Source organism: Brachionichthys hirsutus, chromosome 5 (assembly GCF_040956055.1).
Source record: "Brachionichthys hirsutus isolate HB-005 chromosome 5, CSIRO-AGI_Bhir_v1, whole genome shotgun sequence".
In the NCBI taxonomy this organism is placed as follows: Eukaryota; Metazoa; Chordata; class Actinopteri; order Lophiiformes; family Brachionichthyidae; genus Brachionichthys; species Brachionichthys hirsutus.
Window position 1 is genome coordinate 1,764,243 of NC_090901.1, and position 12,340 is coordinate 1,776,582.

At 44.0% G+C, this 12,340-nt stretch overlaps 1 protein-coding gene across 1 annotated transcript; it reads right to left on the reverse strand.

Moving 5' to 3' along the window:
- Positions 1 to 2,975: 2,975 nt before the first annotated feature.
- On the reverse strand, positions 2,976 to 3,956 carry mafb (MAF bZIP transcription factor b). Its single transcript, XM_068739327.1, has one exon. The coding sequence runs from the start codon at positions 3,954 to 3,956 to the stop codon at positions 2,976 to 2,978; it is 981 nt and encodes a 326-aa protein (XP_068595428.1).
- Positions 3,957 to 12,340: the final 8,384 nt, after the last annotated feature.

A 12,340-nucleotide genomic window follows, 5' to 3' on the forward strand; every position in this document is an offset into this window, starting at 1 on the left:
AGAGAGCATAAGTCAATATGCCGGGCGGGAGAATAGAATTACAGTCATACTAATGAGATTAACAATGTGGTGTGTCTACACAAAAGCGCACATTTCTTCACGCCGCACAAAAGAACGAAGCGGTGGAGTGAGAATGAACGAGAGGGCACCGATGTTTGTTTCCTCTGCATTCTGTCCTCCTTCAGCACAGGAAGTGAATCCTTCCTGCCCCTCTGTTTTCTCTAGAAGTCACCCCACACACCCCCACACACCCCCACACACCCCCACACACCCCCATACACCCCCACACCCCCCCACACACCCCCCCCCCCCCCCCACACCACGCACACACCTCAAACCTGTGCCATCTAACGCTGCTGCATTAACAGCTTCCGGGTTAATCTGTCCTCAGAGAAAAACCCAACACAGAAGAAGGAGGTGTGGCGAAGAAGAATAGCATCTCCAGTGCTATAGGTTATAACACAAATGCTATAGGTTATAACACAAATGTAATTAAACAGCACACTATATTGACCTAATCAGATAGGAGGGCCATAAATTAGTGGACACGTGCTCACTAAAAGCCCCCCCCCCCTCTCAGCTAGGACCGTCTCTGATCGTTTATCATCTGAAAGGCGGCCAGCATCTCTCTCTCTCTCTCTCTCACACGCACGCACGCACGCACGCACGCACGCACACACACACACACACACACACACACACTTTTAATCACAGATAGAATCATGCTTCCAGGCACGAGAGGCTTCTGCTCTCGCATCTTGTCCCTCACGCCGGGCTTTCATGGGCGCTAACCTGCAGGTGTGTGTGTGCGGGAGAACTCAGAGTGCGCGCAGTCCTCGAGCGTGTCACGACTGTACGGTGCGTTTGGACGTTTCCGTGATAGGTGCACGAAAACACCGACGATCACGCACTCCGAATCAGCACTCGGACGGCAACATAAGCTTCCCGCACTCAAAACGCGCATTGTCCAACACGCAGCGTGGTGACCCCGCGCGTGCACGGCAGCCCAGTGGAGATGCGCTGCCTCCAGGAGGAGAGGCTCGCTGCAGGCCACCTTCAGCCCAGAGCAGAGGCAGGTCTTCGGATTCCGGATTTTCCTTTTTCTCGTCTCATCTGCATTTTTATGCCTGAAGTCAAACAAGGAGGCGGATTGACAAATTAACTCGCGGGTCAAGGCGATTTTTTTTTGGGGGGGGGGGGGGGGGGGGGGGGGGGGATTTATACTCAATTTAAATGAGTCTCTTTTGGTCACATCGCTTATCGTTGCTTTACTGTAGCTATTTTCAGACGCGCGTAATTGCAGGAAGTGAGCACACTTAAATGTATATGTGTAAATATTACAACACAATTTCACCCTATATTGTTCGGACAAAGTCTTTCATGTGTTTTCTTCTAATGAGGACCGTCGTTTCGGTCCATTTTTAAAATGAACTTACCACATACAATATTCAACAAGTGCAGCGCTACCGAGTAAAAAGTCCAAGTTTACTCTGATATCAATCATTAACGTTTCTAGGGCACTGACTGCACAATTATTGGACCCTCATGTGGCAAAAATAAAATTATCTTGGAAATTCAGACAATTTCGTCCTGGGGTTCGTTCCATTTTTAAAGCGTTTTAAAGTGTCGACGCGCAACAAGTGAGCGTCGTTTAAGTGAAGTAAAGAAATTAAATAAAAGGATCATTCTTTGAAATAAGCCCACTGTAATTTTCTGTGAAACAAAAAAATAAATGAATACATTAACCCAGAATATTAACTGAATTACAAACATTTATCCTGGTCTTAGTGCGCGCTATTGCGCGGTCACCACAAAACAAATATATTAATACAGTATTCCAGTAGCACATTTAATCTGCTTTCCTTCTGTTTAAATATAAGTTTATCTCGATTTAACTTTACATGACTTTAGTGTGCACAGAGACAACGACATACAGAACTAAAGAAAACTGAAATAAACATTTTTTTAAGAATACATTTGATTCCATTCATAAAGATTTATTGTTATTAATTCCGTTTTAAGGGTGAACGCTCTCTGCTCGTTAACGATACACTGTTCAGAAAATACATTTCGCTATACGCGCTACAGAAATGCAGGGCGTCACAGAAGATGTGTGACAAGATGCTGCTTGATGACGCCAGGAGAACATTAACAGGTCATTTATTTATCGGATTCTAAGCTTAATTAAGTTACTAAATGAGCGGAAAGCAGCAACAACAAGCTGCAGCAACATTTTACTGCGACAAAGCATCCTATTTATTTCAGGACATGCGTTCTGACCAGCATTTAATCTTCATGCCCACTTGTTGATCGCAATAATCTCTTTAATTTTATTTTGTTATTACATATTATTATAGCTGTATATGTGCTATATATTGCTGCTCACCTTTGTTGTCTGATAGGACAACTCAGTATTTAGTTTTTGTCACTTTTCCACAAGTCTCCATGAAGAAGCCTGAATGTCGAAACGCAACGTGACGCGGATGGATGCGCGTGTTGCCATGTTTTTAACAAATAAAAGGAGATGAGGCTGATCAATGCAGTTATTGTATAGAATACACAAGTTCACAAAAACGTGTAAACACACAATCCGCACATGACCAGCATGCATCGCTTCACACAACAGTCTGATCACTTTTCCAAACGGGTTTGGATGAGATTTATTTTCTCTCCACACGATGGATGATATGAAAATGAGATAATTCATTTCAAGAAAAAATGTCTCCCAACAAAACAAAAAACACAAATAAATTCACATCAAAATCAAGCCTGAGGACTGTTGAATAGAGAAACATCAAACGGTGACAGAAAGGCTTTGAAATGTGTGGAAAGTTAATTCTCATTCAGTCATTTAAGTGAAAAGTGGTCAAAGACACCCTGAAACTAAATACAAATCTCATTTTAGTTGCGCGCAAAGTGCCCGTTTTTCTGCCTCGTTTCGAGGGTCGCGTAATAAAACTTTTCCGCGCCGGGACTCACATGAAGAACTCCGGGGACGAGGGGTTGTTGTCGCTGCTGGAGCCCCCGTTTTCCCTGAAGCCGGTGCTGATCAGCTTCTCGTACTTCTCCTTGTAGGCGTCCCTCTCCCGGGCGAGTCGGGAGATCTCCTGCTTGAGGTGATCCACCTGCTGGACGAGCTGCGTCTTCTCCCCCTCCAGGACGTGCCGCTGCTGGACCCGCTTGTACCGGCAGGACTGGGCATAGCCCCTGTTCTTAAGTGTCCTCCTCTTCTGTTTCAGACGGATCACCTCTTCTTTGCTGACCCCCCGGAGCTGACGGTTCAATTCCCGCACCGACATGCTCACCAGCTGGTCGTCCGAGAACCGATCATCCAAGCGCATGTGCTGGTGGTTCCCCCCTGCGCCGCCGCCGGACTGAGCCCCGGAGGAGGGGTGGTGCGCCCCCGGGTGGAGGTGGTGGTGGTGGTGGTGGTGGTGGTGGGGAGCCCCGTTCTGAGCTGCGGCTGCAGCGATGACCGCGGACACCACGGCGGCCGCTGAGCCCATCTCCTCCCCGGCCATGGCGCCTCCTGCCCCGGCTGCGCCGCCGTACTGCTGCCCCCTGGAGTAGCCATCGAAGGTCTGGAGCTGGTGACTGCTGCTGATCAACGCCTCTACGGCGTCCTCCGGGCTAAAGCCCAGAGCCTCGGGGTTCAACTGCTGTTGGTATCCGGTCATCCAGTAGAAATCCTCCAAGTGGGCTTTCTGTTCGCTCCCTGATCCCGGACTCGGCGCCGAGAAGCTTGGAGAGGGGGGAACCGAGCTGCAAGGCGTGCTCATCGGGGTGGAAGACAGGGATCCCCCGGCGACCAGGCGGCTGCACTGGCTGATGCTGCGATCGGGCTCCACCGGCTCCTTTTTCACTTCAAACTTCATCAGATCGAAGTCATTAACATATTCCATGGCCAGGGGACTGGTGGGCAGGTCGGAGTTGCTCATTGCCAGCTCTGATGCCATCCTCTTGCTGCTGACAGTCCTCCAAAGGGTGTGAGGAGCACCTGTCAAAGTGGGCTGCGGAGACACGCACTGAGCCAGCTTTATTTATTTATTTATTTTCTTCAAAACCGAAGAAGGAAAAAAAAAAAGTGGCTTTTCTCGCACTAATTTGCGCAGCGCAGGTTTTTGGTTTCGTGAGCCGCGAAGTTTTTTTTTTTTTTTCTTCTTCACAGAGGAGCGCAGTTTCCTCCCTCTCTCCGGGCGTGCGTGTGTCTGCGCGCCGCTCGCTCTGGTTCCACCATTTAACACTTCATGGCTCCTTTTAGGATTAGTGCGCCAGTTTGAGGAGGTTCGCGTTCCCGTCCGGGGCAAATAGTTGGGTTCGGGTGGAGAATGGAAAAAAAAAAAAAAAAACTCCACCCAAGGATTGATGGATTTTTTTTTTTATCGGGGTTCAGTCAGCCGACGAGTTAAAACGCATTGCTTAGTTTTATAGGCGCCCTGACGTCAGGACTGAAATATGAAATTGACCGAGATTCAGCCAATGAGGAGCCGGGCCTGGGGATATAATTAGCATATCAGTATAGAAACACAAAGTTTTCTCAGCTGTCAGAATCCATCATCACGTTGACATGTGAGACTTAATCTTTTTTTCTTTTTTTTTGCGTAACAAAGGAAGTTAAAGAAAAGAGAAGATTTCACGCGGTTAGTAAAAGTGAATGTAGAATTTAATTTTAGAGTTTGTCGCCAGTACATTTGGTTTGTTTGTCAGCATTATCCGGTGATGCTTAAATAATTTTCACCGGAGCGTTACGTTTTGTAACTTTCTGAGAAGACAAAACCGTTTCGATGACTCGCAGCTCTTGAAAACGAGATGGATCAAACTATATTATAATGACATCCACTGCGCAAAACACGAATGATCTGCATAGGTTAAAGCATAAACCCGCAATAAAGGTTATCCAAGACGATGCGGACCGCTGGGTGCGCGTCTGAGGACGCGCGTCTGGTTGAATGACAGCCTTTGGAAACCCAACGTCGCCACCTTTCGGTAGAAAAAGGTATTTCAAGTGGCTCCTCAGAGCGGTGAATGAATGAAGCAGATTTTTCTGCTGTACATGGATTTAAATTTATTTATTTTTACTCTTGTATCCTAATCCGGGACATAAATAAGCCTTGTGATATCCTTTAAATTCATAAACTAAACTATACACATATTTTCAAACATGTGTACAATTCATTTATTTAAAATGAAGCAGTGTCCATACACCTTTATCTTGTCCTTCTGGTGTTTACAGTCTCAAGTCCTTGTAATGAGTAGAGCATCCGTGTTCCTCCCTTTCTCTGTCATTCCTCAGGAGTGGTGGAACATAAGAACAAACAATAAGGAAGGCTATACTCAGAGGACCGGAGAGTAAATAAGAGCATTCTCACTGGAACATGTCACACGGGGAAGCTTCAGGAAACTACAAAGCCGCCAGCAGATAATCCAACTCCCCGGTGACCCGACGCAAGTAAATATTCTCTCGGTCCCTGTGACTGTTCACGGGGACTTAACGTTAAACAGGAAGGATAAACATCGTGTTTTATTCATTAGAAAATACAACAGAGCTTCCTCTGATGACTTTGAATTAATATTAAACAGATGAGGTGTCCCGTTTGAAGCGAGTTTGCTGCTGGTGCCATGTAGTAGGATGCAGGAAAATAACGTGTGTGTAACAGCACCATAACAGCCATGTTTATGTGTTTTAATAATTGCAGCAGCATCATGTGGACAGGAAATAGAAATCAAAACAGATAAAGGTGAGTAAACAATACAAAGTGAATAAAAACAATACTCCTGCATGACGCTTACATTTTTATGTCAGGGCGATAAGCAAAAATATAAATATCAAAAGTTTCAAATATAGTGTATGCAGACAAACAGCAGCTCTTATTGTTCCCGATGCAACACAGCCTCCGAGCTGCTGTGTGAGTTCTAGCTTCTCCAGATCTCTTAAACTAAGATTTATCAGCCTGAGCGTCTCAAGGGTTAACAAGCAGAGTCCAGAGCCAAAGCAGCAAGTTGTGTTACTGAGGGCTAATAGTCCTATGCCCCTGATTCTGTCTCCCTTTGGAGTTTCACACAGCCAGCGCTCTGCCATGAAGTTTACTATTAAATAAATCTACTATTTATTTTATAGGGGATCTCCTCCCTTATACTGTCCAGGGGTAGCACTCAGGCACATACAATACAATAAGCCTGTGTAGATGGAGGAGGACCTCTCACAGATTTCTAATTAAGAGAAAAGTTTGGCGCATTTCATATTTATTTGTGTATATATTTGATAGAATTACAATGATAAAATCAAATTTGATAGCATAGAATCAGAATCAGAATCGACTTTATTGTCATTGACAGCACAGTACGACAATGAAATTACATTCGGTGAGTGAGCATCAGGCCGCTGCAATCTCTCGCGCCACCAACAACTCTCTTCTACAAGAAGTTGCAGAAAGAGGGGGGGGGGCAGGCAGGCAGTCTCAGGACAGAATGTCATCAAGAACAGACGAGCCAGAAGGGAGATGTGTGTGTGCAGTTCTTGTGGGTAGAGTTTGATAAGAGCCGCAGAACACTGCGACCTGTCCTTGGGAAAGTTGTTATGGTTAAAAAGATAGATAAGGCTAGCTGCGTGGTGCACGCTCTGATGGAGGAAGGAAGGAAGGAAGGGGGGGGGGGGGGGTGGGGGCAAAAAATAGATGAATTTGTCTTGATCCAATTAGGCAGTTGGTCCTCAGTAAATCCACATTTCAGGAGCCAAGGAGAGACTTCAGTCCCTCTGCCATTCTTCCACGGATCCGGCAGCTCATCGATCCGGGCCAACACCCGGTCCCCCAAAGTCCCGAAAAGCACTTTTAGATCCATGGTCAATTTATCAGGAACTGTGAAAGCCGCCGTCTTGGAGACTCTCCGGTACACCAGGGCAACTCTCAGCCCAATTTACAGATGCCCCCTCACCAATAAGCCAAATATCTATGTCCTCCACAGATAGGACCGCCAGACAAACAACCCTCCACTTGCCCCAGGCCCTTGTATAGCCTGCTGCAAAGGTCCCATTTGGGCAGGTTGGCTCCCCCGGGTTGCCGTGCTTCGATAAAAATATTTGATCAATTCCATGGTATTAGTCATCGGGAGCGCATCAGGGAGTGGGTCCAGAAGAAAAGTCATCAGACAGACAGACAAGACAAGACAGAGATAGCAGCAGGCAGGTGGGGGGGCAGGAGCAGAGAGAAAACGTGTATAACTAGTTGAAATGTCATTAAATCCATAAATAACTTTCTGAGTTATCTTGCTAACAGACAAACCAACGGTGCTGAAAACATGACCTCCTCGCCGGAGGCAACCTTCAGAGGGACTAAGCGCTGTGCAGTCAGGTGATCTGCTAATGCAAACTCTCCCGGCCTTACACGAACAACCCACGTTTCATTTAATAGCCTCGTCCCTACACGTGGAGCCCGGCTACAACCTGGGGTAATGAGACACTGTCTGACCTTTAACAGTTCATCCCAGGAGAAAACGGATGCACCCTGGGTAAAGGATAACCAGTGCTCACAGACTTCATTGATTTACTGGTGCGGTGACTTTACTAATTGTTACATCTATTAAAACCATCCTTGTTACAGCATGACTTATGTTCCCTGAAGTTGTACACTCACAGAGGATGTGCTTGCTGTTTGCGGCGTTATCCACGTTTATCGTGGAAATGTTTTCCTCGCGGATCTGTTCATCCATTTCAATTTGTCGAAGCACAAGCGTGATTTGAGGTCTCTAAAATAGAAATAAGATGTAGAAATACAATTTGTTTAAGACAAATATAACAAAATGGGTTCCATTGATACGATTGCGATGCTTCTAAAATGTTCTACAGTGTGTGGGCAAAAATTGAGGATGGAGAGTATTGAGAAAACCCTCATAAAATCTATTTATGCATCTGCAAGATATGCAGTTTAAAAGCACACATGTTATTCAGAATATTAAGTGCTACAAAAATATCCAGACAATACCACGTTTAACAGACAGCAACTTGAATAGAACACCAGAACCTAAACTAAAGGATTTCTGCATTACTTATGCATTATAATAATTTATTACATTCCCAATGGGAGGTAGACTTCATTTTCAATCCTTGTTTAATGTCATATTAAACTCTGGTGGTACTCTAAATGGGGGACAACTAGACGAGCGGGCTCAGTAGACTCATCTGAGACGCACTTAATTAGCAGTACAGAGAATGAGATGTTTCGTGGGGTCTTAACTAACTATTGTACCTTACGTAATTGAGTGAGAGTCTTGGGCAGCTATTATGAGGAGGAGCATGAAAAACGGTGCCACACTTAACTCTGCCAGTGTTTTATGGGGGAATAAAAGAATGTGTATTCAGATAATAAGCTTTCTCATCACAGAAACAAAGTACTATATTTGGAAAGTGCAATGATTGAGAGAACGGGCTCGTTTGTTCCCGCTTGCTCTCTCACCACACTGTCGGGTTCTCTGATCCTGCAACAGTCGGTGTCTTAGAACATGTATTTATTTACCGTCGTTTTTAATTTTTATTTTTTTTGCTGCATCATCTTGATGGTTCACATTTATAATGGCAAATGTCAAACATCCAGCTCTAACATGAAGGCATCTGTAAAACACCACATGAATTCTGATCGCCTCGCATTCATATCAAATAGCCACAAACTGGATTAGAAAATATCACATTTTTGGTTTCATGCAACTATGAAAAATTCTGATTCGAGTCACATAGAAAAATATTAGAATTGAATAATAATAAAAATCTGTAAGCTTTCAGCCAAAGGAACTGCAGCAGAGTAAAATGAAGTGAAAATGGACAAAATTTAGATACAAGTTATTTGTAATTCTGATCATGAACTGTTAAAATAACCAAAAAGTAATCCGAGCAAAGCATCGTCAGAGAAGAATGAAGCTTGTTATGGAAATATACCGAATCAGAATTGAAAATACTGTATGAAATGTATGCTTTTCATGCTGTCATGAAAACACACAGACAACAATAACAACGACAGCATAATTTAACTGAGGCCATTGTTTTCCTGTGGTCGGACCATTGCTTGTCACACTTATAGTCCAAAAATAAGAATCTTGTTTGTACACTATAAGTGGTGCATGATTTGGATTCGAGTGACTGGTTGCATTTTACTCTCTCTCTCCTTTTGGGTCTGTGCCTGACAGAAAGATGCTTCAACCTGGTAATTGGCCACAATGAGCAGACTTGCATGTGTCAAACTCACCTCTTCACATCTGGTTATTGTCTCTCACAGCGGGTGGACATCACAAGCACGGTCTGAACATCATCTGTTTTCTGTGCCTGCGTAGCACAGGATGTAATGCTATTACACTTATAAACCCGTGGTTTAGAATATGATATCTCGAGTCTGAACGGTTTCAGTGATGGAGAAGAGTTTGGTCCCTCACATGTCTGTGCAGTCTGTAAGTCCTATAGGGTGTCATGAATGCACAAATTGGAAGAGAAGAAGCCGTTCACTGAGGATTCTGCAGTCCAGGTTAAGCAGTGTAATAATATTTACACAATAAATTCTAAAATATAATGTGAATTATGTGGAACCTTAGCTCAGCTACTCATTAGACACACACTGCTAATTCATTAGCTTGCTACAGCATGCATCCCCAGCATGTGGAGAAGCAGGAAGAAGGGGACAAAACAAAAGTACAGCAAGTAAAGCAAATTCTGTTTCCACAGAGCTGATGTTTTATAAAAGTCTAACAAGGGGAGAAACGGATAATATTTCCTTCAGGGCAAATGACTCTGTCTATTTTCAGGTTTATGAACCCATGTTTGCACATGTGACTTTCAGTAATGGAGGTGTGATGATTCATGTTGCAGTTGGAGGGTGTGAGTTTTTATTGATGTGGGCGGTATGTGCTCTGTGCTATATGCTACGCTGTTATTAATGTCCACAGCGTCCACTATGTGCTGTTATTAATGGGACTTATATACATAGAGTTTCGCCATTAGTCAGAGTCGAACTGCGGCAACATAGAGAGAGGAGGTGTGAGGAGTCCTCGTTCTCTTTATCCTCCTTCACCTCCCCTGTATCGTCATCATCGTCACTGGCATCCGATGTATCAACGATAGAATGAAGTCATTCGCACACACACACACACACACACACAGCAGGCCTTTATTAATGAACTCCTCTTCAGTCCACAGACGTTCTCTATAGTTCTGAAACACCCTGGTGACTCAAAGCTTCTCAACTGAAACAACCCATGCAGCGTGAATTGAACCAACACAAGAAGTACCAAAGCAATTGACTAAGCAATTGATTTCACAACTGACAGAATTTTCAGCAAAAACAAATGTCATACTTGACTTTTAAACAATTTATCAAGAAAGAAAATTCCAATTTAATTTCACATTTGCTATTCCATCATTTTGCTGACCAGAGTCTTCATCAACTCAGAAAAGGCTTGTTGTTGTTTGTTGTAGTTGTTATTTGTGATTCATATGGAATGATTTGTGGTAAAATAGTTTTTTAAAAATGGTTGAATCTTATTTATGCTGATCAGATAAAATATAATGGAAAGGATATTAGTTTTAGCAAAAGAACAAAAAAGAAAAAAATTGAAATGAATCCATAAACACTGAAAACATTTCAACCTCTTGGTGATAATCCCCCCCCCCCCATCCGTTCACCAGAGGCTGAAGAACCATCTGCCTCTAGCTCTTAGTGAGCAAAGCAGCGTGTGAGTGAGCAGGAAACTAAAGTCGCATCTCTCTGTGTTATCCTACACTCTGTCAGGGAGGAAGCTGCAGAGACAATACAGGCCACAGGGACACCGCGACCTCATACAGCAATCCTTTACATCGCTGCCAGATTAATACCAGGAGACAAATGCGCTTCCACTGGGATTTTCACTTCTCCGGGGGAGACTGAGGGAGGAGAGGTTGATCGTTGCTGAACTGAGGGATGAGGGGAGCAGGATGATGAACAGGCGTCATGTTATGGGTGGACTTTTGATTATGGCAATATTGAGTGTGGAAATGAGATGTTTATCAGATGTGGTTTTGAGGGAGAGGTGGGAGGAGTAAGAGAGGAGGGAGAATGCTGGGAAAAGCGTTAATCTGGCTGCTAAAGGGAGGTTTTGACATGTTGTGTCTGCCTTTAGAGCCAAGCGGGACACGTCGCCTCTTCATTTCCTCTCTGCACACTTTGATTAAGCTCAGAACCATTCTCACAATTAACACCTCATGACTTTGAAGCATTTGGAAAGAAATATAAACATTTGTCAGACCAACTAACAGAAAAAGATCCAGAGGGAAACGGAGGTTTTGACAGTGAGAGTGAGTGAGATGAGGAAGAGAGTATCTTTAAGCTTTTCCTAAAAATGCACAAACAGACTTAATAAGAGTTAGTCATGGTTCTTTGCACACTCACAGTAGATTTGGATGCTTACATAGGAACAGAGACACCCTTCCTGTTGCTTATCCGCTTCCTGAGCCTCAATTTGTATTGAAATCCCTCACAGGCAATTATCCATATGCGAATGGTGTACTTACTCTGAGCTTATATAAGTTTCTTTCCCGGTAAGCCGCACCATTTTCATTTTAAAACTCTGATTACAATTTCAGAATTTATTCCTATGTGAAAATGACAAAAATGGGTGTTCATAGTTAGCACAGAACCTAAAATCCGACCGGACCTCGTGCTAGCATAATCATTTGAAAGATTAAATCATCTCTCCTTGCCTTGGTGTTGAAAATCCCTTTGCAGGAGGGCAGACATGGGCAGCAGTGGGCATTTTATTGGGTTACATTTTTGGCAGGCAGGCAAGGGCAACACCCTCCCACCTCCTCACACACCTGCAGGCTGTCAGGAGTGTCATATGTCTGGGCGATATCTGAGGGCAACTGAGATTGTAGTCCAATTACGGGCTGATAACTAATCAATAGGCCACTTATTCCTACAGCAGGAAGTAACGGAATGGGCCCCTGGGACACGTACATTACTCTCCTCTCAACATGGGACAGCCACTAATGATGAGACAGAAACAGAACTGGTAAAGGGGCAGGCAGAGAAGAGCGGCATTCTTTACCAATCCGCTGATATACAGTTGAACTCGATTACCACAATCTACTCTCAAATTAGCTGGACATTGGGGAGATTCACATTTTCACACTTCAAAGTCCGATAAAATGGGAAAGTGAAGACGTGGCTCAGTGTACAGATGAACACATAGGTTTGGTTTTGTCTAATATAAAAAATGAAATGAAGATTGAGCATTGCGAAGGAGAATAAATAAAAATAACCAGAGATCTTTTAATCCATCTGAGATTAGCAAGCAAAATCCAAATGACGTTCATTATAAAAACAAG

What these genes read in the sequence shown, in the direction of transcription:
- mafb (XM_068739327.1), bottom strand. Translation starts at nt 3,956, where the DNA reads ATGGCATCAGAGCTGGCAATGAGCAACTCCGACCTGCCCACCAGTCCC.